Source organism: Caretta caretta, chromosome 26 (assembly GCF_965140235.1).
Source record: "Caretta caretta isolate rCarCar2 chromosome 26, rCarCar1.hap1, whole genome shotgun sequence".
NCBI classification, from domain to species: Eukaryota; Metazoa; Chordata; order Testudines; family Cheloniidae; genus Caretta; species Caretta caretta.
The window spans coordinates 7,148,495-7,171,833 of NC_134231.1; the positions used below are offsets into that span (position 1 = coordinate 7,148,495).

At 41.5% G+C, this 23,339-nt stretch overlaps 1 protein-coding gene and 1 long non-coding RNA gene across 4 annotated transcripts in view; one reads left to right on the forward strand and one right to left on the reverse strand.

The window, feature by feature from the left end:
• The window catches only part of LOC125626326 (uncharacterized), a 73,140-nt gene extending 60,699 nt beyond the window's left edge, over positions 1-12,441 (forward strand). For both annotated transcript variants that reach the window (XR_012666141.1, XR_007353740.2), the window contains 4 exons: positions 4,214-4,275; positions 8,010-8,146; positions 8,844-9,091; positions 12,379-12,441. This is a non-coding gene — a long non-coding RNA (uncharacterized LOC125626326). The remainder of the gene's footprint in view (positions 1-4,213; positions 4,276-8,009; positions 8,147-8,843; positions 9,092-12,378) is intronic.
• The window catches only part of STC1 (stanniocalcin 1), a 194,966-nt gene continuing 181,920 nt past the window's right edge, over positions 10,294-23,339 (reverse strand). For both annotated transcript variants that reach the window (XM_048829115.2, XM_075123461.1), the window contains exons 3-6: positions 21,011-21,459; positions 18,469-18,611; positions 17,201-17,412; positions 10,294-13,651 (exon numbers count right to left, since the gene is read on the reverse strand). In XM_048829115.2, the coding sequence (XP_048685072.1) occupies positions 13,381-13,651; positions 17,201-17,412; positions 18,469-18,611; positions 21,011-21,128 (744 nt within the window). In that variant the 5' untranslated portion in view covers positions 21,129-21,459 and the 3' untranslated portion in view covers positions 10,294-13,380. The remainder of the gene's footprint in view (positions 13,652-17,200; positions 17,413-18,468; positions 18,612-21,010; positions 21,460-23,339) is intronic.

Here is a 23,339-nt window from a genome sequence, read left to right on the forward strand (position 1 = left end):
GGGATTGTGGGCAGGGGTGGAGAAATGTGACTGGGATCAAAACTCTCTGACTTTAATTTCCTCTGCTTTCTTAATCATTTCCTGACAAGTCCTTGAGCTGCCAGGAGAAATCTTCGCACTGATGCGGTGTAATAAATTCCCTGGCTCCTTCCGTCTCCATGGGGTGAGCGATAAGGTTTTTCAATAAAATAAAGCTAGCACCTCTTCTTCATCTTCAGTCGTATTGTTTCTTCGCTGGGATGCTTTAATAGACCATTGATTTGGCTGGCTCAGACCACATCTGCCCATTGGTAGTAAGGGCTTGTCTACACAGGGATGCTCAGGAAAGTTAATCTGAATTAAATGAAGATGCAAATTTAAAGTGGGTTAGTTAAACCACATTAAGTCCCGATGTGGTTGCTCTTTTCAGAATTAAAGTGGCCTTAATTTTATTCAGTTTAATTCACTTTGGAAGGGAATTAAGCTAAATCCGATTAAAGCCACTTCAGTTCTGAACAAGTGTGCCCGCATAGGGGGTTAATGCAGTTTAAATAAACGACGTTAAAATTCACATCTTTATTTAATTCAGATTAATTTTCTCGTGTGTCCCCATGTCAACAAGCCCTCTGTAAGATCCAGATCCTTAAAGGTATTTAGGTTTCTAGCTTCCATTGATTTCAGTGGAAGTTAGGAACCCAAATATCTTTTCCGAATCTGGGCCTAAGTTAGTTTAAAAAGTAAATCAGTTAAAAGTTGTGCTGTCTCTTTTCATAGTGGTACCACCAGAAAAGCTCCAGTGACACTTTCCCTTTCTGCCACGCCATCCAGCTGTGGATCTCAAAGCACTTCCCATTCATTCTGCTAAGCCTTGCAATCTGCACTGTGAGGTATAGAAATAATACCCCCGCTTTACAGAGAGGTAAACTGAGGCCTAGAGGGGCTGAGTCGTGTGTTTCAGGTCCCACATTGAGTCACTGGCAGAGAATGGAGTCCTGACTCTCTGCCACCCTTAGACTACACTGTACTTTCAAGAGCACATGAAACATTTTACAGCCTCAATTTATTTTACAGACTGTAACCAATTAAACCAAAAGGTGCAAGGAAGGCATGGGTTTTTTACAAGCTTATTATTTAATTTCTCCGGTCTCTCTCCCTGTTGGGGCATTTATTGGGCACAAGGGCCCATTGATTGGGCACAGCCACATTTTAATATATTATTTTGAAGTTCACAAAGGTTGAATGCACTCAGAGCATCTGTTGTTGGAGGTCTGGGAGGGGGAAGAAGACCAGAAAGCAGAACCAAAAGTTACAGGCCTCAGCTCACTAACTATACTAAACAAAGTGGAGATGAGCTGCCCAGGAAAGGAAGGCATTGGTGAAGGGCAGAGTCTCAGCCCGTGTAAATTAAGGTAGCTTCATGGAAACCACTGGAGCAATACTGATTTACACCAGCAGAGGCTTTGGCCCTATGGTGGCTGTTTCTGTTTCAAAGGCCAGAATCCGGCTGCACAAAATGCCTGGAATGCCACAGCCAGAGCAGCGGTGGAAGGGTGCTATGCAAAGTTTGCCTCTCATAAATTCCTTGGACCAAATCCATTGTTAGTGTAAATTCAGTGGATTCCTACCAGAGGTGACTCTGACTTCTTGTGGGCTGGAATATCTCCCAGGATTTCAGTTGGGGAGGAAGGCAATAAGATACTGCTGTTATCTTCGAGCTCTCTTGTTGCAATGAGAAATGTGTACATGATTAAAGGCAGTTCAGGGCTATGAGAACCGCTCGTTATTTACTCAGCGTGAGAAATGTATCACTGAGTGAGAAGTATATCCCTGCATGAGAACAATATCTACTATTTCCATAAGGAACTGCAGTATGCATGAGAGGTACCCAGGACAAGGCATCACACCAGGCCACCATGTAAGTGTACACATGTAATTTAGAAAGCCATGAGGGTTATTTATACGATCGTATCGTGACTATTGTATCAATATTTGGGGATGTTTGCAAAGAATAACCAATCTATTGCTCACAGCTGCTTACAAAACAGGCAATTCTCTGCTATCACTGTCCTGTCTGAACACCTGCTCAGTTACTGAACCTAATCAGCAGAAATACTGAATAAATATATGCTTCTTGCTCCATAGCCATGGCTCAGTGGCAAAAGATTGGTTCCAGAGCACAGAGGCCTTTACTGAGGATTCCGAGTTGTCTGCACCCTGTTTTTTTGGAGGTTTTTTTTTAAACTCAGGTGACAGGTAACAAGACATAGTTGTTGACATCTCAAAGATTAGCCAGGTTCCAAGCTGTGCAGGGCTTTATTGATTCTAATCAAGGCCTGGCATTGAACTTGGGAGTGCATCGAGTGTCAGTCGAAGGCAATTCCATCAAACAGTTGCAAAGAAGTGGTAGTTACAACATAAGTAAGAGGGGCTGTGATATTAGGTGTGGCTTATGTTGATGATTGTAGACATAGGATTGGTGCTAAGATTTTCCCAAATGACTAGTGGTTTTGTGCGCCTCACTTTTTTGGGTTTCCAAAAAGACAAAGCACTGAGCATCCTTCCTCTAAAAGTCTGGCCCCTTTTAATTGTTTCAGGTTGGGAATGGAGGCAATCAGTATCACTAGTCACTTGGGAAAATCTTAGCCTAGATCTGTACTTGCCCAAAGTTCAGGAACGCTTAGGATCCAGAGATCCCATCTCATGTAGGTTTTGAGTTAAAAGTTTGGTTCCCTTCTCTGATCCATTCTGTAATAAATCTTGCAACAGGAGGGCTAAAATTCAGGCTCTGTCTCCCCTAAGAAAGCTCAGCATCCCTCATAACTGGTCCTCAATGAGGATAAAGCTTCACAATGCTGGAAGCTGTGCAAAAGTCCTTGCTAAAGCCAAGAGGAAAAACCAATATCGTCCTTCTGTTAATCTCATTCTTTTTACAGAATGTACCACTCCCCGTCATTAAGGGAAGTTTGCTCCTTGACCTGAGAATACAGCTCAGGAGCAAGTGTCTTCCCCTGAGGTCTCATGGGTGGATCTGCCTGAAGTCCCTTCCTGTGGTACAGCGATAAGACATCTGTCTTATTGAATAACATCAATCAAGCCTTAACCATGCCATGTCAGAAAGCGTGGGTTGTGACTGACTCATCAACACATCTTGCGCAGAGTTTGCTTCTCCAGTCCCAAGGTAGTGACGGGGAGGAAGCTGCTCTTGCGTCTTTGTGCTGCTTTGTATTCATCGCTCCTCCTATGTAGTCATTGTGTTTTCTGCGTTACTTGGGGGACTTTCTGATTGTCTTAAGGCAACCCATTCTGCTCTGGCAATCCGTTATAAATTAATAGTTTGCCTTGTCTTTTCCTGAGATGGTGGCTTTACCCAGAGGAAGGAAAGATTTACCCCAGGCAGGAATGTCTCCTTCATGGTCTGGATATAAAACACAGTGTTGTTCCTCTGCCTTGCCTGACGGTTGAACAAAATTCAATAAGGGTAAAATTGAAACTGTTTGCTAATTCAGTAGTTTTGGGAGGTGAGGGTGGACACCCCACAACAACCGAGCTAGTCGTTCTTCCTCTTGCTTGTATGTTTTCTTGTCCATTAAGTATGTAAGCTTTTTGGTGCAGGGATTGCATAATGCTCTGTTTGTATGGCATACAATGGGACCCTGATCCTGTGTTGGAGTCTCTAGGCATTAAATGATACAAAAGATCATTAACAATAACATACAGAAGGCATATATATACAGTACATATTTGTAGCTGAAGAACAGAAGTAATCGTGAAAAACAGGTATGAAACAGTTAACCATACCAGCACTTAGAAAAATATTTTAAATCCTCTTAAAATAACTATCAGGATTAATTATCAGTGCAGTAAAAAAAAACCCTTAAATAATTGGAATAAATCCCCTTTTCTGCTTGTTCATACTGTAGAAATTCCCCAGCTGAGAGCACAATTGTGCTAGGATTTCAGTGTGATTGGCAGCAAATCTTTGATGATTTTATGGAGCTTGGTTGATTACTCCAATCAAAACAATGTATCGAGAAAAGAATAATGATTTGTTTTCATAACAAAATGCTCCAACTCCCGAGACAAAAAAATAACCCTGAGCAAAACTCAACGGACACAACTGGAATTTTCACCCCAGGAAGTGGTGGAGAGAAAATACTGTGGAAATACTTTTCACAGGACAGATTTCCCTATAAACAGAGGTGCGGTATAATCAGGTTGTTTTTTCTTATTACAGGAGTGCCTAGATCAGGGATCTACATCAGGACCCTTTGTTGCAAGGTGCTGTACACACAAACAGTAAGTAGTTCTCGCTCTGAAGCGTTTATAGTCTTAGTAGAGACAGGCAAAGGGTGGGAGAAAGAAAGTAGAAGTCAGATTGTACAATGCAAGGCATTGAAACAATTTCTGGTTTTTATTCTACTTCATTATAAAGGCAGAAGAGGGAGCATCGTCTAGCAGTTACAATACAGGATTGTGCATGGGGAGAACTGGGTTCTGGTCCTGCCACAGGCTTTTGGGCAAGTCGCTTAATCGCCCCGTGCCTCAGTTTCCCCAGCTATATCATGAGTGTAACAGTTACCTACATCGCTGGTGGGGGCGGGGTTGGCTGTATAATTTGCTAATGTATGCACACAGCTTTGGGACACACACAGCGGTATGGAAAGGCAAAGTTAACGGTGCTTTGGTATGGGGCAAATCCTGACTCTCCTTGGCTGTTGAGGGACTTCTTGCTTCAGAATGAGGCCAGTTTTGGGGAGCTCATGCAGCCCAGTTCTGTGGGGTCTCCTTGCATGTTGCCACAGAGAGGGAAGCTGGGGGTCGAGCAGGTGTATCTGCCATGCTGGCCGGTCCCCTCCACCGAGGGCATTCCCCTGAGATTGGAGTATCAGCCACAAAGTAGCTCCACAGCGTTGTTCTATAACCCCCGAGGAATTCCCCATCCAACTCCTGGGCACGTGCTCAGGGGCCAAGATTGGAATGAAAAGTAGGTCTGATTGTATTGAGTCGGCCAACTACCACGGAACTGTTCTCCTCTGACCCTCAAGTCTGTCTTGCTATTATCGCTTTTGTGTAGATGTTCTCTCCTGCACCAAATTCCTCCGTTCCCTCCTTACTTTTGAATCTCTCTTGGCATTTCATCCTCAAAGAAAGAAATAAGAGAAAAATCCCGTGTGTACGTACAAACAATCGTATCCTCCTGTGTATTTGTATAAGTTCCATTAGCTTTTCCAGCTATGGGTAGGAATGAAAATGCTACACATTTCTGCAGTGCTTTTCATCTCAGCATCTTAAATGGCTTGGCAAGCATCAATTACTCTGAGCCTCTGGTCGAGGTAAGTAGGTATTATAACCAAGGACTAAAACTGCATGAGGTTCTTTAGGGCCTCTGGCTGAGATTTTCAAAAGAGATGCCCAATTCCCATAGCTCCGTTTGAAAATCCCAGACCCTCCGTTGTGAGCACTGATGTCAAAAGGGTGAAACTGCTCCATTGATAAATTATATTGGCTTCTGGTGATAATGGAGGCATTGCTTATTTTTGTAAAATTTGTGCTTTGGTAAAAGGGACAATGTTTGACCACATTTGCAATGGCCCAAGTGAAATTTAACCGTTGCCATCGCATTCCCCACCTTGCTAAAAATGTGGAGCCCAATCTGCAGTCTTTGCTCATCCAGTACTTCCACTGATTTCAGGAGAAACAGCATTAGGGTGGCCTGGGGCTCAACAGACTACTAGCAGTCCTACCTTGTCTTTCCATAGGGCCCAAACATCCCAGGGGGCGTGACCCTTCCAGATGTTGTCCTGTGTGAGACTAAGGTGCACTGCAAGTTTCCACAGCTCATGTAGTATCTGCAATAGTGTGACACCCATTTTAGTGCATGGTGATTTGAATCCGGTTTGCATTTGTTATTTTGACTTCACTGGTGGCATTTTCAGGAACATAGACTGGGACAGACCAGGCTTCCCTCTATTCTTGTCACCAGAAGTAGCCAGATGTTCCAATGGAAGGTGAATCCCGCCCTCCCATAATTGTGCAATTGGGGTGTTGCTTCAGGATCCTAGCAAGTGATATTCTACTGCCCTGAAATATGTGGATTTCTAGCCCTGGCCGTATTATCCTCGCTGACGTAACTGCACTTGCGACTCTTACTCGCATATAAGACCAAGATTTGAATAAATGACTAGTGCCAGACATACACCACCGTACGAGGTTTGATTTTCAGGAATTGCCAAGCATCCACCCACTGGTTATCAGGCCCCTTTAAGGCATTTCAAGCTGAGCCCCCAAAATCATTTGTCATAAATCTTGGCCATATATTCTACACTTCTGTTGAAACAGCCGTCTCTTTATCCATTTAATTCTTTTCTGCCTTTTCATTTAAGCAAGTTGCTTGTGTCATGGGAAGGGGCATTAGAGATTACATTGCAGTTTGAACCTTGCATTATATTTCATCATCCTACTTTAGTTTTTTAAAAAAAAAAATTTATTTTAAGTCACACTTGCTGAAAGATGGTGACAGAGACAACATACATGAATATAGACGGCAGCCTCTTAAGAAAGGAAGAAAGGTCCCAGAGTTAGGAAGTGAAGTGAGTTCCCAAACTTCACACCCAGCCATTTTATACAAAGTCATTTTACGTGCCAAAGGTTTCTCTTTTTTTGTTTCTTTTTTTCTCTCTCCTCATAACTATAAAGAAAGCCGGAAGGGTGAGGGCCAGGAAAAATTGAGATGATTTCCCCCTGGTTATATAACGAAGCTTTAAAAAAAATATATAGACAATATCAGTCAGTCAATCACATCCTTTGGTCCCGAGTCAAATCAAATTATCCTTTGTTTTGTTTTGTTCCATTTTAAGATGATGGTGATTTGACTGCAAGCCACGTTCATCATTTAGAGGCGATTTACTCTTCTAAAACCTAATCTGGGCATAGTTTTGTACTGATATCACTACTGCAGTTTGAGCTATGTTTTTTTTTTTTTTTTTTTACTGTAATACTTATAACTAGAGCTGGTTGAAACTGAGTTTCCATTCCACGAGAAATTCTGACATTTTGAAATTTCCAGCTAAAAGAAATTTCCAGAACAATTCATAATTCATTTGGGAAATACTGAAGTGACTCTATTGAAGCTCTTGGTTTCAATAAGGTTGAAATGTTTCATTTTGACTATTATAAAGTATGTCACAATCGAAATGATGAAGTCGAAACAGAGTGCTCCGGTAGTTTTTTAATAAAAAATTTCCGTGAAATCGGTACATTCCCGCCAAATGTTTTGATTTTCTCAAATCAGCATTTTTTGATGGGGGGAGGAGGAACTGATCCACTGGAAAATTTCCAACCAGCTCTAGTTATGACAGTACAAATCCCTAGTGAGGACACAGTGAAAGGTCCCTTTATACTGGTATAGATTATTCTCCTGCCCTTGCAGGGGTAAGCATCTTTCTGTCACTTTGGGATCCTCAAGGATGAAAAACGTGATGTAAATATTAGATGGCATTGTTATTTTCTATCTGAAGATCTATAGCATGTCAGATGAATATATACATAGTCTCTTTAAGCTAACATATTCAATATTTTATAATAACATATTTCAATTTTCAATATATATAATAACATATTCAATTTTTAGCCCAGGAATGATATATATAAAAACTTATCACATTAGTTTCAGAGGTGACTCTCTGTTCAGATAGTGTGAACAATTGTACACTTCTCGAACAATAACAGATATTAGCCCAATCCGTACCAATGACACTGTGCTGTTACTCCTGGTAGTGAAAATGCATTGATCCTTGAAAGGGGAAGCAGAAGGATAATTAGCTGAAGTACTAACCTCCTGCCTAGCGGAAGCATTGCTTAGATGCTTGCAGCCTTGAGAGCAAAGAGACAATGGAAACTGCTAAAAAAAGGAAAAATCCCAAACAGACTTTAAAAGAAAAAGTTACTTTTTAAGTTACACATGGTATAATGAAAACTCCTGCCAGCAATATTTCCTGCTTTTCAAACTACTTATTTATTTATTTATTTAGATTTTTATTTCTGTATGATACAAGAGGGCTCCTTCAAGGACCTGGGTCACCGAATTGGCATTTGGACAGCTTGCATAAAAGCCTTCAGAGGATTGCCTCATTTTCCTCACAGTGGTGTGACAGCAGGCATAGCTGAGGTAAGATCGCTGGCAGTAGAAACAGCCTATGAATCAGTCATCAGTAGAAAGCAGAGCAATAGTGCACTGATTTCCTTAGCGTCATTGATTTAGCTTGTATTGCAACAGGCAACAAAAGTTATTAATAGTGGTAACTAGAACTGTGAGAATAACGGGTTTTTTCTGGGTGTGCTGAAAAAAATTCAGTGGCTCATTTCATTTTGAGCCTGCTTTTATTTCAAAACGTGGCTTTCGGTCAGTTGAAAATGTTTCTATTGTGAACCCTGAAAAATGGAAACAACTTGGAAGTGGCTCATGAAATCATTTCCCCCTTTCTCAATCAGCTCGAATACATTTTCTTCTTTGATTGAGCCCCCTCTTGTTTTAATATTATGGGGCAGTAAAAAAAAAGGGACTGATCTCTCTTTCGTAACGGTGAATGTGAACAAAGTCTCCTTTCATCCCTTCTCCTTTTCCAATAAAGACTACCCTCATTTTTGTGATCTTTCATGCAAAGTTAGAGAAAGATCCTGACCTATGTGTAGATTAGAGTTCTGTGCTTGGAGTGACATGAGATAAGATGAAGGAAGCCTGTAAATTGAAATAAGAAATTCTTCTCCCTGTAATAGCCGAGCTATTATAAAGATGGTCTCTAAAAAGTGCTTTTACCTTCATTTTACTAATGGTTCTGCTTTGTCACAATCTCTCTCTATTAAAGCTTCAAGAGTCTCCTGTGAACAGCGGGATTTGAATCGGTGACTGTCAGCATCCAATCTTATGAGGTCAGAGTTACTGGAATGGGCAGTCCAGTAGGTGCTTCTGCTCTGTGGACAGAGGTGACATGAAACACTTGGCCACGAGACCATCCTTCTGCCTTTAAAATGTATTGAATACCTTCGCGATGGCACTGGACTGCAATGCAGGAGACCTGGGTCAAATTGCTAGCTCATCTATGGAGTGATGTGGGTAAGTCCCAGAGGTATGTCTACACTGTCACAGCAGCATGGGCTATACGCTCACCTGTCCCTTGTCCCTCAGTTCCTGATCTGTACAAACGGGGAGGAGAGCACTGCTCCGCCTCACAGAGCTGTTGTGAAGATAGAGTCCATTAGTGGGCGAGGAGGACCCTATGAGCGCTGAGATAGGTAGAACTTGGGCTGAAAGTAACTAGCAGGAACTAAAGCCTAGTCTACACCGAAAACGTACGTGGACGTAGCGGTGTGGCTCAGGGGGCGTGGGGGGGGGAAGAAATCACTCCTGAGAGAGGTAGTTAAGCCAATTTAAGCTCCATTGTAGACACCGTTAGGTTCATTGACAGAGGAATTCTTCCGTCGATCTAGCTACTGCCTCTTGAAGGGGTGGATTTACCACTTGGAGAGCTATGCAGAGATTAAAATAAATAGGCCTTAAAATCCATTGGTCGGCGTGCTCTCTATCGGCTTTGTTCATGGGTCTCATATTTGTTAGAGAGAGGTACCCTGGGTGTCAAATCCACGTGGCAGCCGGGGGTCTAATTTCCTGCCCATGGATAAGTACGTGCGCTAGACCCCCAACAACATAGCTGGGGTTATATTCAGAGCTCGTATGTAAGTCTACACGAGCTGGAAAGTAGACAGACCCCTGTCTGTATTCCTACTGGCAGCCCCTCAGTGTGGAGTCATGGGATATTCTCCCCTCGTATTAGTTAACGAACACTTTCAGGGTTTACAACTCTGGAACCATGACTTTAAAATGAAAGAAAACATAGCTGCACCTCTCGTTGGAACAAGGTGGAGAGACCAAGGCAAGAACCCTGCTTTTCTCCTCAGGGTCACAGTGGCATTTGAATAGCAGGTCTCGGATAGCGGGGCATGGTAAGGTGTCACCACGATGACAGGAAGACACAGACTGAAATACAAAACCATATTTTGTTGCATTTCCCAGATTCTATGCTGCTTGAAGCAAAATGGGGGACTTGCCAGCCAGAGACATTTGACTGTCAACTCCTTAGTGGCGGGAGCTTGTGTACCGATAATGCTCCAAACACATTAGAAAGGGCATCGGAAGTTTACCTGGTTGGCTTTTTTGCCACCCCACTTTAACAATAAATCAAAGTATGTGCAAGTCAGCAGTATCTTAGTCTTCCCAAACAGTGAAGGTTTAGTGAAAATCAGACACTAGAAAAAGACTAAATTTAACATTTTATTTTGTCTCAGAAGGAATCCACCATCGGCCTCATATTAAGTTATGCATCTTTAATTATAAAAATAAGCAAAGAAAATAACTTGCATCTCTCATTACCATGATATGTTTCAAATAACCTTTATATGAACATATGGAGCTTTAAAAATGTAATTTAACAATAAATAATGACATATCCCAGATATGCTCACTGTTTATTCCAGTAATCAGTCAAAAAAACCAAACCAAACCCCCCTAAGTATCATTAAATTATAAATACATAATGCAAATTTATAATGGCACAAACATGTCTAAAGTGCAAACAAATCACAACGAGAATCATGCAAACGCTTCTAGATAAGCCCCTCGACCCCCAAGAAAATCACTTTGCAGTGAGCACAAGACCAAAAAAAAAAGCATTGGAGATTAAATGGGTGTGAAACAGTCAGACTCTACACAGAAAATCATGTGACTGTAGTACAGTGCTGGTGTTACTATAGGCCCAGGGGGAAAAAGTGAGACATTTGGCGTAAACTAAGCAGCTCAAATATTTTTGTGAATTAGATTTTCTCTATGCTGAGTAGTTGCTTGGGGGGAGGAAGTAAAGCCACTAGCTGAGATTTATCCCTGCTTGAAACCACAGTAATAGGGTTGCTCAGGAAAGGACCACTCCCCTGTCCTCCCCAGGTGAAAAACTGTTAAGAATTGATTGGAAATGTTTTCTACTTCTGGGGATCTGATTGGACAACCAAAAAAAGTTTCCACTTAACATTCAAAATGTTGGGCATTTAAATAGCCTTAGGAAAAAAAACACACACACAAAAACTTAAGCAGTGTTTATACAAATAGTTGGAAAAAGCCGTCAATCCATTTTCCAACAACACAATGTTCGGAGGGCAAGTGTTGGACCTGCTTCGCAAGGTGAGTTTTACTGGTTGAAATAGCGGTTTTGCACTCTGTATGTAAAGGGACCACAGCTCCAGTGCACTTATACTGGTAGCTCTATTTGGAGCAAATCCCCAGTGTAGACACGCCCCTATGTAACGGTGTAGTGTACTTGATACCCAAACTCTGGTAGACTTCCTGTTCCAATGCCCCTTTCCTAATGGTGCATCTCAAAGTACCTCTCCCAAAGCGCTGAGCACCTGCACCTGGTAAAATTGAGCACCCGTCATTCCCACTGGGAAGCATGCAGCACCTTGTAGGATTGCATCCTCCTTACGCTGGATTCCAGTATACCTGACACTGTTGCACCTAGCTTGAACCGGACTGCATGATTCAGAGTGTCTCTAGATATATTACAAAAATCACTGTCAGCAACATTTTTTGCTGCTTACAATTTTACGACAGCACTTTCGGGCTACATTTAACGAAGACAGCAATTCTGGAAATGCTGTCACTGCATCTGGTTTTAATATATTAGCAGCAAGTCATTGTTTAAAGGCTTTGTGGTTGAGAAGTTCTATTGCTTTATATTCTGCAAAGAGAGATGTCCCCCCGTTAGCCTTTTACAGAACTTGATTCGCTTCTTAACGAGCTGAACCAGTCAGCTACCCCCCAGACCTAGTTTCCAACGGGGTAGATTTTGGAATCAGCCCTGCTGCTCCCAAGCCACCACACAAGGTTGCTATTTCTGGCGTACAGAACCCAAGACAGGCTCCTGTGGAGGCCTTCAGCTAGGCGTGCCAAAAAAACCAACTTGTAAGCCTCGTTCTGATCTTTTTTTCAGAAGAGCATCATAGGAAAGGCAGGCTTGCAGGCCCTGCGCTTCAAGTGGCTCGCAACAGGCACAGTGATGCATGTGTTTTGGATAGCCTGGCTACCTTTAGACATATCTGGCGTGGCTCAGACATGACCCTTCTGAAGGCTGCAGCCGTGATATTTAAGAGTTGGTCTGTCAGCCGTTTGACAATTCCCAGATTTGCTTTTTAGCAGGACTTCCAGCTGGGATGCAAGTACAGTACCGTGGTAACCCCTGAAGGTAGCTCGGGCGGTCGGAACCCAGCCTATCGGTGAGTATGAATAGCTACTCACCAGTTCTTTTGCCTGGTCCAATTCTAATACATGATTAAACAATTTCTCTCTTTCATTAGAAAAAGGCCACCGTGAGGAATGTGTACTTTTGAACATGACCGAGATAGTGTTTCCAGGGGAAAAAAATAAAGCTAAGGTACAAAACTAAATTTATATGCAATAACATTATTATATTCTGCTTCTTTTAAGCAGACTCTTCTGGAATTTATGTACAGTACATGACAGATTTTAAAACTATGTATACCACAGTTAGAGCAAGACCTTTAATACTCTAGTTTTAAGACAGTTTTGTTAAGGATTCTTTTAAAGCTTTTAACAGTTAGATACAGTACATAAAGATGCTGGGGTTTTTAAACCAATGCAAAGACTGACCAACTTAAAAATCCGCTGTCACCACATGGTCTTGCACCCCATGCTGTCGTTTTTGCACTGAGATGCAGGGCAATGCTAAACAAACAGTCCTCCATGTTTCGTAAGTGCTAGACCCGATTGTGGTAGATTAACTGGGTAAGGGAGTTTTACAAGAGAGGATTAAGACTGTATGTCACTGAGACCAAGAATCCAAACATGACATTCATATTCGTCCATGGCCAGCACAGATTCATAACACAAATTCCACTGATAGCTTTTAATGGATCTATCCTAAAGATATCACCACCTATCAGCCTCATCCTATTAATAAGGTTAAACTATTAGAGTTGGTTTTAAACTGCAAGGGTGTTTGAGCTACAGTTCGTTGATAATTTGGTGTCTGCTGAAGAACTGACTGTTGTAAAAAGCCTAGGTTTATGATTTCCCTTTTTTTTGGTGGGGAAGAGAAGAGAGATGGAGAAATTTCAAAGGCAGAAAGCTGGGACATTGAACACAGAAGCCTAGTTCCATGCAAATTGGTTTGAGAGGGATAGAAAATATGAACAACTATATCTAAAACCAGTTTCTAATTGTTATTAAAATCAGCCTACAGTACATTTGGATGGGTGTATTAACTCTCCTAGAAAAAGAGGCTTCTATATTGGTCGTGTTTAGATCTCCTACACACCCATTCTCTCTCCCCTAAGGAATTATGCACTTTCTGAAGAGGTACGTTTCACATGGGATGGAATAGACCCCTCACCTCGGAGGCTCCTAAAATAGATTTTTAGCTTTTGAGGCTCAATGATGCGTCTCCTGTTGAAGTCTGCTCTGGGGTGCGTTTGAGAGCAGTGGTCTGTTTGCAGCAGATGGAAGAGGCTGGCCATGTTGGGTCCTATCTTCTCCATCAAACTGTCTTTGATAGTGCCGACAGTCTCTTCATCACATTCCAGTAAGCTTCTCACGAGCTTGTTGTAATACCTGGATATATGAACAAGACAGTTACTGCCCATTATATTCTTGTTCTCGCACGGGAGAGAGAGAGAGAGTTGATGCCAAGCTAGAACAAATCCATTTGAAAGAGAGAATTGAAATTGTAAGCTATTACTGCAAGGGGCTGTGGGCCCAGGTCCTGCTCTGTAACAGCTTCATAGCCAATACACAAGTTATAACGTTAGCATCAACTTACATAGATTGCGCTCTATCCCAGAGACCATGTACGCATCTCCATCTTTGATTCATGGAGTTACAGTACATGTGTTTCTGGGACAAAATTCTAGTTTACTAGTCCTAGCTGTGCTCCTGTAAAGTTTCTGAACGCTAAATACACACATTTGGGTTCTAATTACTGCTCAAATTAGAAATGATACTCTGATTTTTTTGGCAAGTCAGTGTTGGACTAGGAGCAAAGTTATCAAAAAGGTCACAGGTTTATCAGGACTTATTCTCTAGTAAAGAACCATCAAAATTGTAAACTGCCTTATTTCATCCCCACAAACAAGGGTAATATCAAGACCATAAAATAATGGACAGAAATAAGTTATAGACCCTTATGCACACTAGAGTATAAATTCCCCTATGCAAAGGTTATTCCCTAATCATTTGCCTTAGGGCTTTTTTTTTTTTTTTGCAGCTTCCTCGGAAATATCTGGCACTGAGCACTATGTCCACTCCTCTAAAGGAATCTCTATATGCTTCTTAGGACTCTTCTATGGAGATTTGACACCAACCCTTTCCCCCCTTCTATGTAGTCTTTAGAAAGGGCTGAAGAAGAAAACGAGGTCAGTGTAGGTCTAATAGCCTGACAAATGCATGCATTCCTAGTGGGATGAATTTTTAGGATTTACAACCAGCAGTAACATGCTGAAGAAGAGAAAGTTGGTTAATTTAATCAGGCCCTTTTACTGCAGTTTTTACTCTCTACTGTGGAATTTTATTTTAGCACAAGGCCCTGAGAGTATGCTTTCCTTGCTCTCCTGTTTATGAGAGAGCGAGCCAGGAATTTGTGCTGATCTGTTTCCACATCTCTGTTTGGAGTCCAAGCAGAGAAATAACAGTGCTCAAAAGAATTCTCCTCAATGGGATGCAGAGAGAGCTGGGTTGATTCTTCCTATCACTTAAACAGACAGCGCAAACGTGAACAAGGGGGGTTCAGGGCAATCATACTGATCTCCTAGAGAACAAACTGGAGGGAGGTGTAGAAGTATCAGAAGTCCTGGGGGCTACTGCCCAGGAGGATAATGGAGCAGGATAGAAGGCCATAGGGTAAAGAAGAAGAAGAAAAAGACACAGTGCTTTTCTCACAGATGTTACCGCAGGCTTCTTCTTCAACTGCTACAGGTCAGGGCACATTGATATTTCTGCTACAACTGGAGAGTGAAGTGAAAGGCCTGGGAGTTTAGAGTAAGGTACTACGGTTAACTTAAACGATCCCAGTAGGGAGTTCTGGTTGAAACTTTCTATTAAGTTGACATTTACAAAGGGTTAGAGGTCATAAGCAAAGTACTATGTTTTTTGGTAGAGCTGGGTGAAGTTTTTATGCTGAATTTTTATTTTTCTCCAGGAGAAAAATGCATATTTGGCAACTTCAAGACATTTTGTAAATTCATGTTGAGGTCACCAAATTGTTTTTTGATCCAAACAAAAATTCTGAAAAAGTTTAAACACTTTACTTCAAAGTTGCCTTCAATTTTATTGAAAACAAAACCTCACTTAATCTGATTGGCACATTAAAAATGTCTCATGATGATGCAAAGATTTTGAAAAATTTCATTTTCAGGTTGAACCAAAAATATCCATTAGTTGCACAGATCTAATTACAGGTACATCAGGAGAGGTTATCAAAAAGTGCTAATGTTAGATAATTGAGACTCTTTGGATGCAGACAACGCATTAACCCTTCATAAAGGATCAATAGAGGTGTTCATAAATGGCCAAAGAATTTATACATTTAACCTTAATGCAAAGTGTGACAGAATGTTGTCCATTTTATTCTATGCTGCTGCAGATGTATCAATGCACCACAGAAGCTAGTGATTGGGAACTGCCTAGTAAAACATCTCTTCTTCCTGGTGTCAAGTTTTGCTCACTTAGTATCCTTTGCAGAAGAGGTTCTATTGGATGATGATGATATATTGTGTTTATCATCAACTGAACTTTCAGATTCTATCCCCTTCCCTAGCTCTCTCTCCAGCACGCAAAGTTACTGGATAGAAATACAATCTGATGTTTATTAAATGAATGGATTTTAATCTTTTTTTTTAAATCTAATTTCAGTAGCTACAGCATGTCTAGAGGCAGAAGGGCCTTCCTCCTTCACGGCTACTGACTGGAGATTAAATCAGAGGAAGCTGCATGACCCTTTAACTACTTCCTGTTGGAATTCCGTGCCAACTGGCACATTCTTATTTTGTGTCTATGTTGGGACTTGGGCTGGGAAAGCAGGATGCTTTAGGAGAACTTAGTGTAAACTATTAGCTGGGAAATCCTGCTTCTTTTGTTACTCAACATGTTACAATATCCTTTTGCTTCACCGCTAGTCAAAGGCTGTGTGTGGAAGTTTCCTTTACCACATCTTATCCCAAGACAGGTCTCTTAAGGAACAGCGACCCTATCCTAGGGCTAGATTCTCCACTGCTTTGCACCTTGGGGCGAGACTTGCACTCTGAAATGGTAGAACAGGTGTAAGTGACCACACAAGGTGCAAAGATGTAGAGAGAGTCAAGTCACTTGAACTCTTCATGGGTGCAAATTAAATTAAGGCCTTGTCTACTATGTACGCCTGTTACTTGATACAACACCCCGACCCTTGGGTAGATGTAGTCAGACAGGTGTTTATAGCTTACTCCTATATAGGAAAGGGAATAAGTTCCACAGTAGGGATTGTACTAGTATAACTATACTGGTAAAACCCTCCCCCTCCAAGCCAAAATAATTATTACATTGCAGACATACCCACGCTAGCTTTACCCTGCCTGTTCCTTGAGATGACAGTAACCTTCCATTTTATCAGGAGTAGGGAAGACTCAGAATCCTACAACCTAATGGGTCATGACAACATAAAGTCATGGAAGAGCCATTTAGCTGGTGCCCTTTTTAAAAGGAAAGCATTCTCAGTTATTTATATTAAACACAGAATGCGACTGTTTCAGCAAAGAGAGGTGGAGTTGCCTTGGGAGGAAATTAAGCTGCAATATTCACTAAGAGACGTTCAACATAAGAATTAAAGGGACACTCAACTACATGTCTGAAAATGTTGCATCTAACAGCCATCACTAGAAGTATAACAAAGTTAACCAAAGAATTCTCAGCTTTAAGTTTGCTTTGTGCCTTTCAGAGCTCTTAGTCTAGCTAGTTTCCCTCAATGTACAGAACTTTATAAACATGAGCAGGGGGCCAGAAAGTACTATTTAAAGTGAGCTGTATCTGGAACATGTAAAAATTAAAAGATAGAGTCAGGTTGATAGCATCCTTTTAAATGTGCTTCATTCTGTGTTCTTGTATGTTTCATGTAAGGAAACAGCCACATACCTGTTTGAGAAGTGATTTGGAAACTGGACAACTTCAGTGATTGCTTCAGGATTACGCTTTGCAATGCTGCACATGTCCAGTTTGCTGTAACATTCCTCCTGCACCTCTGAGATCATTCTTTGGAAAGTGGAACACCTCCGAATGGCAAGGAAAACCTTGGAAGTAACTCCGTTTGCAATGCATTTCAGGCTCTCTTTCACAAAGGCTTTTCCCTGCAAATTTAGAAGCAGCAGCATCTTAATGTGCAACGGCATAAGTCGGTCATACAATGTTAACCAATATCCTGGTTTTGCTAATTGCTGCTAGGTATGTGTCAAAAGCTTACTCAGCAATAAAGAAACCCATTTACAGTCAAGGCATTTTGTTCCACTGGCTTGTATTCCTAATTATTGTAAATATAAATAGTGATTAATGCCCAACAGTCCCCAATTGTACTGGGCAATGTACAAACACAATACTTATTCCCTGTTCCAAAGAGCTTCCCAATCTAAGCAACAGCATCAAAAAGGCCGAAAATGCTGGTGTCACAGCGCATATATAGGGGCCAATCCTGTAAGGTGCTAAGTGCCCCAAGCAGGCTTTGAGGCTCACATCCTGATGTGGGGTGTTTCATTTTAAGGCACCTTGAGATCTTCCAAACCGTGTCACCCTCCCCTATGGGAAGAGGTGGTTATTATGCCCCCTTTATAGATGAGGGTAAACATCCCCAGCAAAGCCAAGATTACACTCCTTTACTTATGCCCTTTCTCTAGCTATTCCATGTGAAAAGAAGGGGGGGGGGGGCGGGGGGGAGGATCTGCAGCTCCAGAGACTCAGGCTGATCCAGTTTTGCATTCCCAGGGCTGAAGACTTCCAATTCAAATCACACGTCTGTGCCAGGTTACACAGCCAGAAGAACGTTTATATTTCCTCCTGAAGAGGAAATTTAGCTCTCTGCCCCACAAGGCTACCTCTGCCAAGTCCTCACACACAGCACTCACTCTGTGGAAAACATACTGTAGAAAATCTCCCCGAAGAATAGATTTGTGGCCAAAAAAGCAGAAGTCCTGGTTCCCACAAGAGCATCTAAGTAGTAGCAAGGCCCATTAGGAACTACGGGTGACCTGTACAGAACCCATTGCAGGATCAGGGCCAAAGAAATTAAAATCTCAATTCCAAGCATTTAAGGGCCCTGGGGATTAAGCAAGCGCTTTGCTAAATCAGGGTGTAAACCTGGCCTGAATAAAGAGGAAGCTGTAAAGGAAAAAGAGGTTAGCCTTGTACTGTACCTGAGTATCAAATTTAGCAGCGCTATAGAGGAAGGACTTGCAGATGTCGTACATGCCATCCGTGTCGCACGTAGAGTTCTCCAGGCAGGCAAACGCACCGCAACCCACCTGGAGGGCACTATTTAAACAGCGAACCACTTCAGCTGGAAAACAGGCATAGGACACCTTACTACATTACACAATGCTTCCCACTTCTGTAGCCCCCTTCATCTCAGGGCACAAAGCACGTTACCAATGATTAAGCTGCAGAAGTCTCTTGCAGACACAGTCAAGTGATATCCTGTGACACAGGATATTTGGGGGGGGGGGGGGGGGAAGAGAAGGGAGTAAAAACAAGAGATATATCAGGCAAGTTATTAATTGAAGTCATGCAATAAACCACCAGCAAAACTTGGAACAGAACACAGATCTTCTAACGGACAGTGTGAGCTGTAGCTCACGAAAGCTCATGCTCAAATAAATTGGTTAGTCTCTAAGGTGCCACAAGTCCTCCTTTTCTTTTTGCGAATACAGACTAACACGGCTGTTACTATGAAACCTTGCAGGTCCTAGACTCACACAAATTAAAAATGTTTCCTACGGGTCGGTTTCATTTAATATTGACCAGAGGCATTATTTATCCTACTTCTTGAGTTTACACAGTTTTTATGTAAAGGTTGTGCAGAGCCTACTTAATGTAAAATTAGGAAAAAATTAGTGCATCTGAGGCACAGATGAAGGAGAAACACTAGTGGAGATTGTGTGACGGCTAAAAGCCCTGGAGCTCCGATCGACTATTAGTCTGAAAGGCAGTCCGGATGAATTGACAATATCTAGATCATATATAATGGCTGAAAGGGAAAAATGGAAACAGTAGCGCATAGGGACACTAGCCAAAAAAAATAAAATAAACCAATGTGATAACTTCATTTTCATGCTTGTGGCTATTGTGAAGGGAGAGAAGCTTTGACTGCTGTTGAGAGTACTGTATCATGCTAGGAAGAAGAAAGTTTTAGTCCATATATTAGTTCAACTAGCGTAGATAGTCCCTGGTTACTTGCTTCATATTTATATCTTCATAAGCAGAGCAGAGCTCTGATAAAGGTTTTCATGAAGATAGAATAAACATTTGATCCAGGGAGTTAAACTAATGAAGATCAACGTGTAATTAAAATAATTCGGACATAGGCACTAATGTGTGTAAACGGCAGAACATAACATTTCTCTGTATTAAAAAATGATATCGGGTGTATCGAAACAATGAGCCAACTGTATTACCAGATTACTGCCCTAAAGTTAACAGGTATTAAGTGTTTCTAGCAAGCTGAAGGTCTGTTCAATCATGTCCCTGTGCAGGGCATATTCACTACTTTTTGTCATCTCTTGTTACTTACTCACTCACTTCCCTAAAGAATGTCAACCTGGAGTCTTAAATCAGAATATTAGATGTCAGAGACAGGAGGCTAGATGCAGAGTAGAAGAGGAAAACCTGTACCAAAAACTAGCTCCTAATCTAAAGAGGGGTCTGTTACAACTGCTATCTTTTGAGGGAAAAAGAAATGCAGCCCCTGTGTTCCAATACCACTTACACACCTGGAGAGAAAGATTGATATTATCCTATTCCTAATTCACCTCTGGCCATCTCAAGTTGTTTTCATAACTATATGTTTTGATAGGTTCCGATTATAACCTTGCTTTCAGCAGGTTTAATATGCATTAGGCTTTTATTGTTTTAGGCACAGTGGACTAGAGAGAGAGAGAGAGAGAGAGAGAGAGATCTTATGTTTCTATAGCAACCAAATACAAAAGGAAATTGAGCAAACACCCTCATATAGTACTGCAAAGCCCTGCAGATCTAAAATAAAACAGCTCTTAATGAGCTCCAAATTAGAGGATCCCTCCCCACTGTCTTTACCATATATTTTAAGACAGATTTTTTATTTTTCCATTGCTCAAGAGAACATAAAATGTGCTCAGCTCATCTGGACACCTACAGTACACGAAGTATAGCCATTTAATGATGACTTGCTAGTTATTCCTCTCATCTATTGTAGAGGCTAGTTAGGTAAGTGTGCTGATCATATTTTCCATGTTACCATTCTGACCAATATCTATAGACAATTAAGACGACCTGCTAACAGTGGACACATGTTTAGCTTATTACATTCTCTGAAGTGGCATTAGAAAAAAAATCCTGTTCCTCCCCCATTTGAACACACAGAGATATTTCGAAGAAGGAGCTTTAACTTGCTAATAAGCAAGGAATTTAACATTAAAGTATATTTATGACAGGGAAAAAAGCGCATGTAACTCATTTAATATCTCTTAGATATACACATTTGCAGATTACATGCTGGTTTATAAACCATCTCCTGAAATGAGATTATTTCCTTTCGCTGTGCATCAATATTACACAGAATCAGCTTCCTAGGATTTTTGCTTATATAATTTATTGCTAACAGCCATGAAGGGAGAGTCTCTAGCTATTTAGCAGCAGAGACATTTGCAACAGTTTAAACACATGAGGGCTCTCGTATCTAAAGCCCTCTTTGAGGAGTGTTACCTGAATTCTGTGCTGCAACCCTGGTTTTCCTGGGGCTCACAGAGTCATTCTGTTCGGCTTCATAGGATGCAGAAGCACTGATCACCAGCAGCAGGAGAATAACTGACTTTTGGAGCATTCTCTGACAAGTTTCCGCTAAGTTTTTGAGAGTGTCTCTTCTTTCTTTCTTCGGCTTCAGCAAAGATGCGGATCTGGATACACTCACGGAGAAAGGAGTCTGTCAAGGACTTAGTACTGCTGCAGCCTTGCTCCGCTTGTACCCCTAGCTCCTGCTCACTGGGGGACCAAGAGCAAAGCTCAGGGCTTTTATAGCCGGCCTTATCTATCCCCCTCCAGGATCTGGAGCCAATCAGGAGGTGGTATGGGCAGCCAATGGGATGCTGTGCTCATTCAAGCACCAGAGCACTGGAACTTCACAGGAAGAATATTTTCCAGCCAATTAAAAGGACCTGCCAAACAATTAAAAAAAAAAAAAGTTAATCTTCACAGAAGCCAGGGGGAAAAAAACCAAAACTTCCGGTGATTAAAATTTTGCTCAAGAAATTGCACGACAACCCTAAATCTTTCCCAAGATCACCTGCTTTAAAAGTAACTTAGTAGCTACTGCAGGAAAATACTGATATTGTAGTCTATCGTCTATAAATAAGTAGATCAGCTAATTAAAGCAGAGGCATTTTCAATGTATTACACAGAATGAATATTTGCCACATAAGTTGCATACAGTCAATACTGCCAGTCAGCCATGCACATAAATAGCGGCCCCCATCTATGCATACACTGATTATATACACAGTGCTTGCACACAGTACCTGTGTACACCCCACCCCCCAAATATGCAGCACACACAGAGTTCAGGCACAGTCACCCCCCCCCCCCGGCCAACATTATACAGACCATACAAATAGTCCCTAAACCCTCCAACATGCTAATACGCAGACTGATACACACCCGTGCATAACCACAGTATATGCTTCGACCTATGCTCACAACAGCACGTCCTCTCTCTTCTCCCTCCCGCCCCTTTGCCCATAAACAAACATTTGCTGACTTTGTTTTAATAAACTGAGTATTCATGCCTGATACTTCATCATAAACTTTTTTTGGATGATAGAACAGGAACAAGTTCGAGAAACAACTGTTGATTGTTTACTTTTTTGTTGCGGCTGGTTTTAAACCTGACAAATTCATGACCTGAGGAGGAAAAACACATTTCTTAAGCTTTGTTTTTAAAAAACAAATGATGTTTAAGACACTGGAGGCCTGGTTATTATTTAGACCCGGGCCCCTTTACAGCAGTCTGAAAGTGTAAAGGGGCTTAAGGGGGCCTAAAAGTAAACAATGCTGGCCCTAGATCTTGAACCTGAGGGTAGGAGGGTGTGTGGGGAAGAAAGATTTATGGGTTAAAAAAAAAAAAAATCTAATTTCAGGAAAAATTAGAAATAGATACCAAGTATCATTCGTCATGCGAATACTGCTTTTCCGTGGATCTCGTAACGCCTCACAAACATTAATAGATTTATCCTTACAATGCTTCTTTGGGGAAAGAAAGTATTGTCGTCTCCATTTTACAGGGCGAAGAACTGCAGCAACAAAGCGACGAGGAGTTTGTCAGCATGAAAAGATTGCACTAATTACTTGAAAATTGGTTTAAAAGCTGATTTAGTTAAAAAGCCCAAAAGCCTGCATAGACACACCAATTTTGCTTAACAGTGGCTTACTTTGGTTTAAATTTAATTCAGTAAGAAACAAAATAGAAGTAAGCCCTTCATAAAACAAATAAAAGTGGGGTTTGTACCAATTTAACTAAATCAGTTTTAAAAACACCTCTTTCATTAAACCACTAAAAAGAATCTGAGAAAGATTCTGTAGAAAGAATCTGAGTTGACTAGTCCATGGTAATACATGGAATTTGAGGCAGACCAGAAAATAGGCCCTAGATGTCCTGAATCCCAGTCCAGTACCATGTCGTCAACCCTTCCTCTCATAACAAGGATAAGAAATGACACAGCAGTGAAGAAGATGGGGCTGTTATGGTTCTACAAGTATCTCTTCAAAGGCATATTGCAGCATCCCACTGAGTTGAATGGAGCCTCTCCACAGAGAGGTACAGGACACATCTACACCACAAATTAGGATGCAATTATTGCACGGTAGACATATCTACAGTTGCTTTAATTTAGCTAGTACAGATAACAATAGTAATAGCAGGCCCTAACTCAGGCGAGCAACCTGAATACGTACTCAGAGTTCCCAGTGGGGTCACACTGGGGGAGCTAAGCCCGTGCCACCCTGGCTTCACTGCTATTGTTACCTGCATTAGCCGGACTAA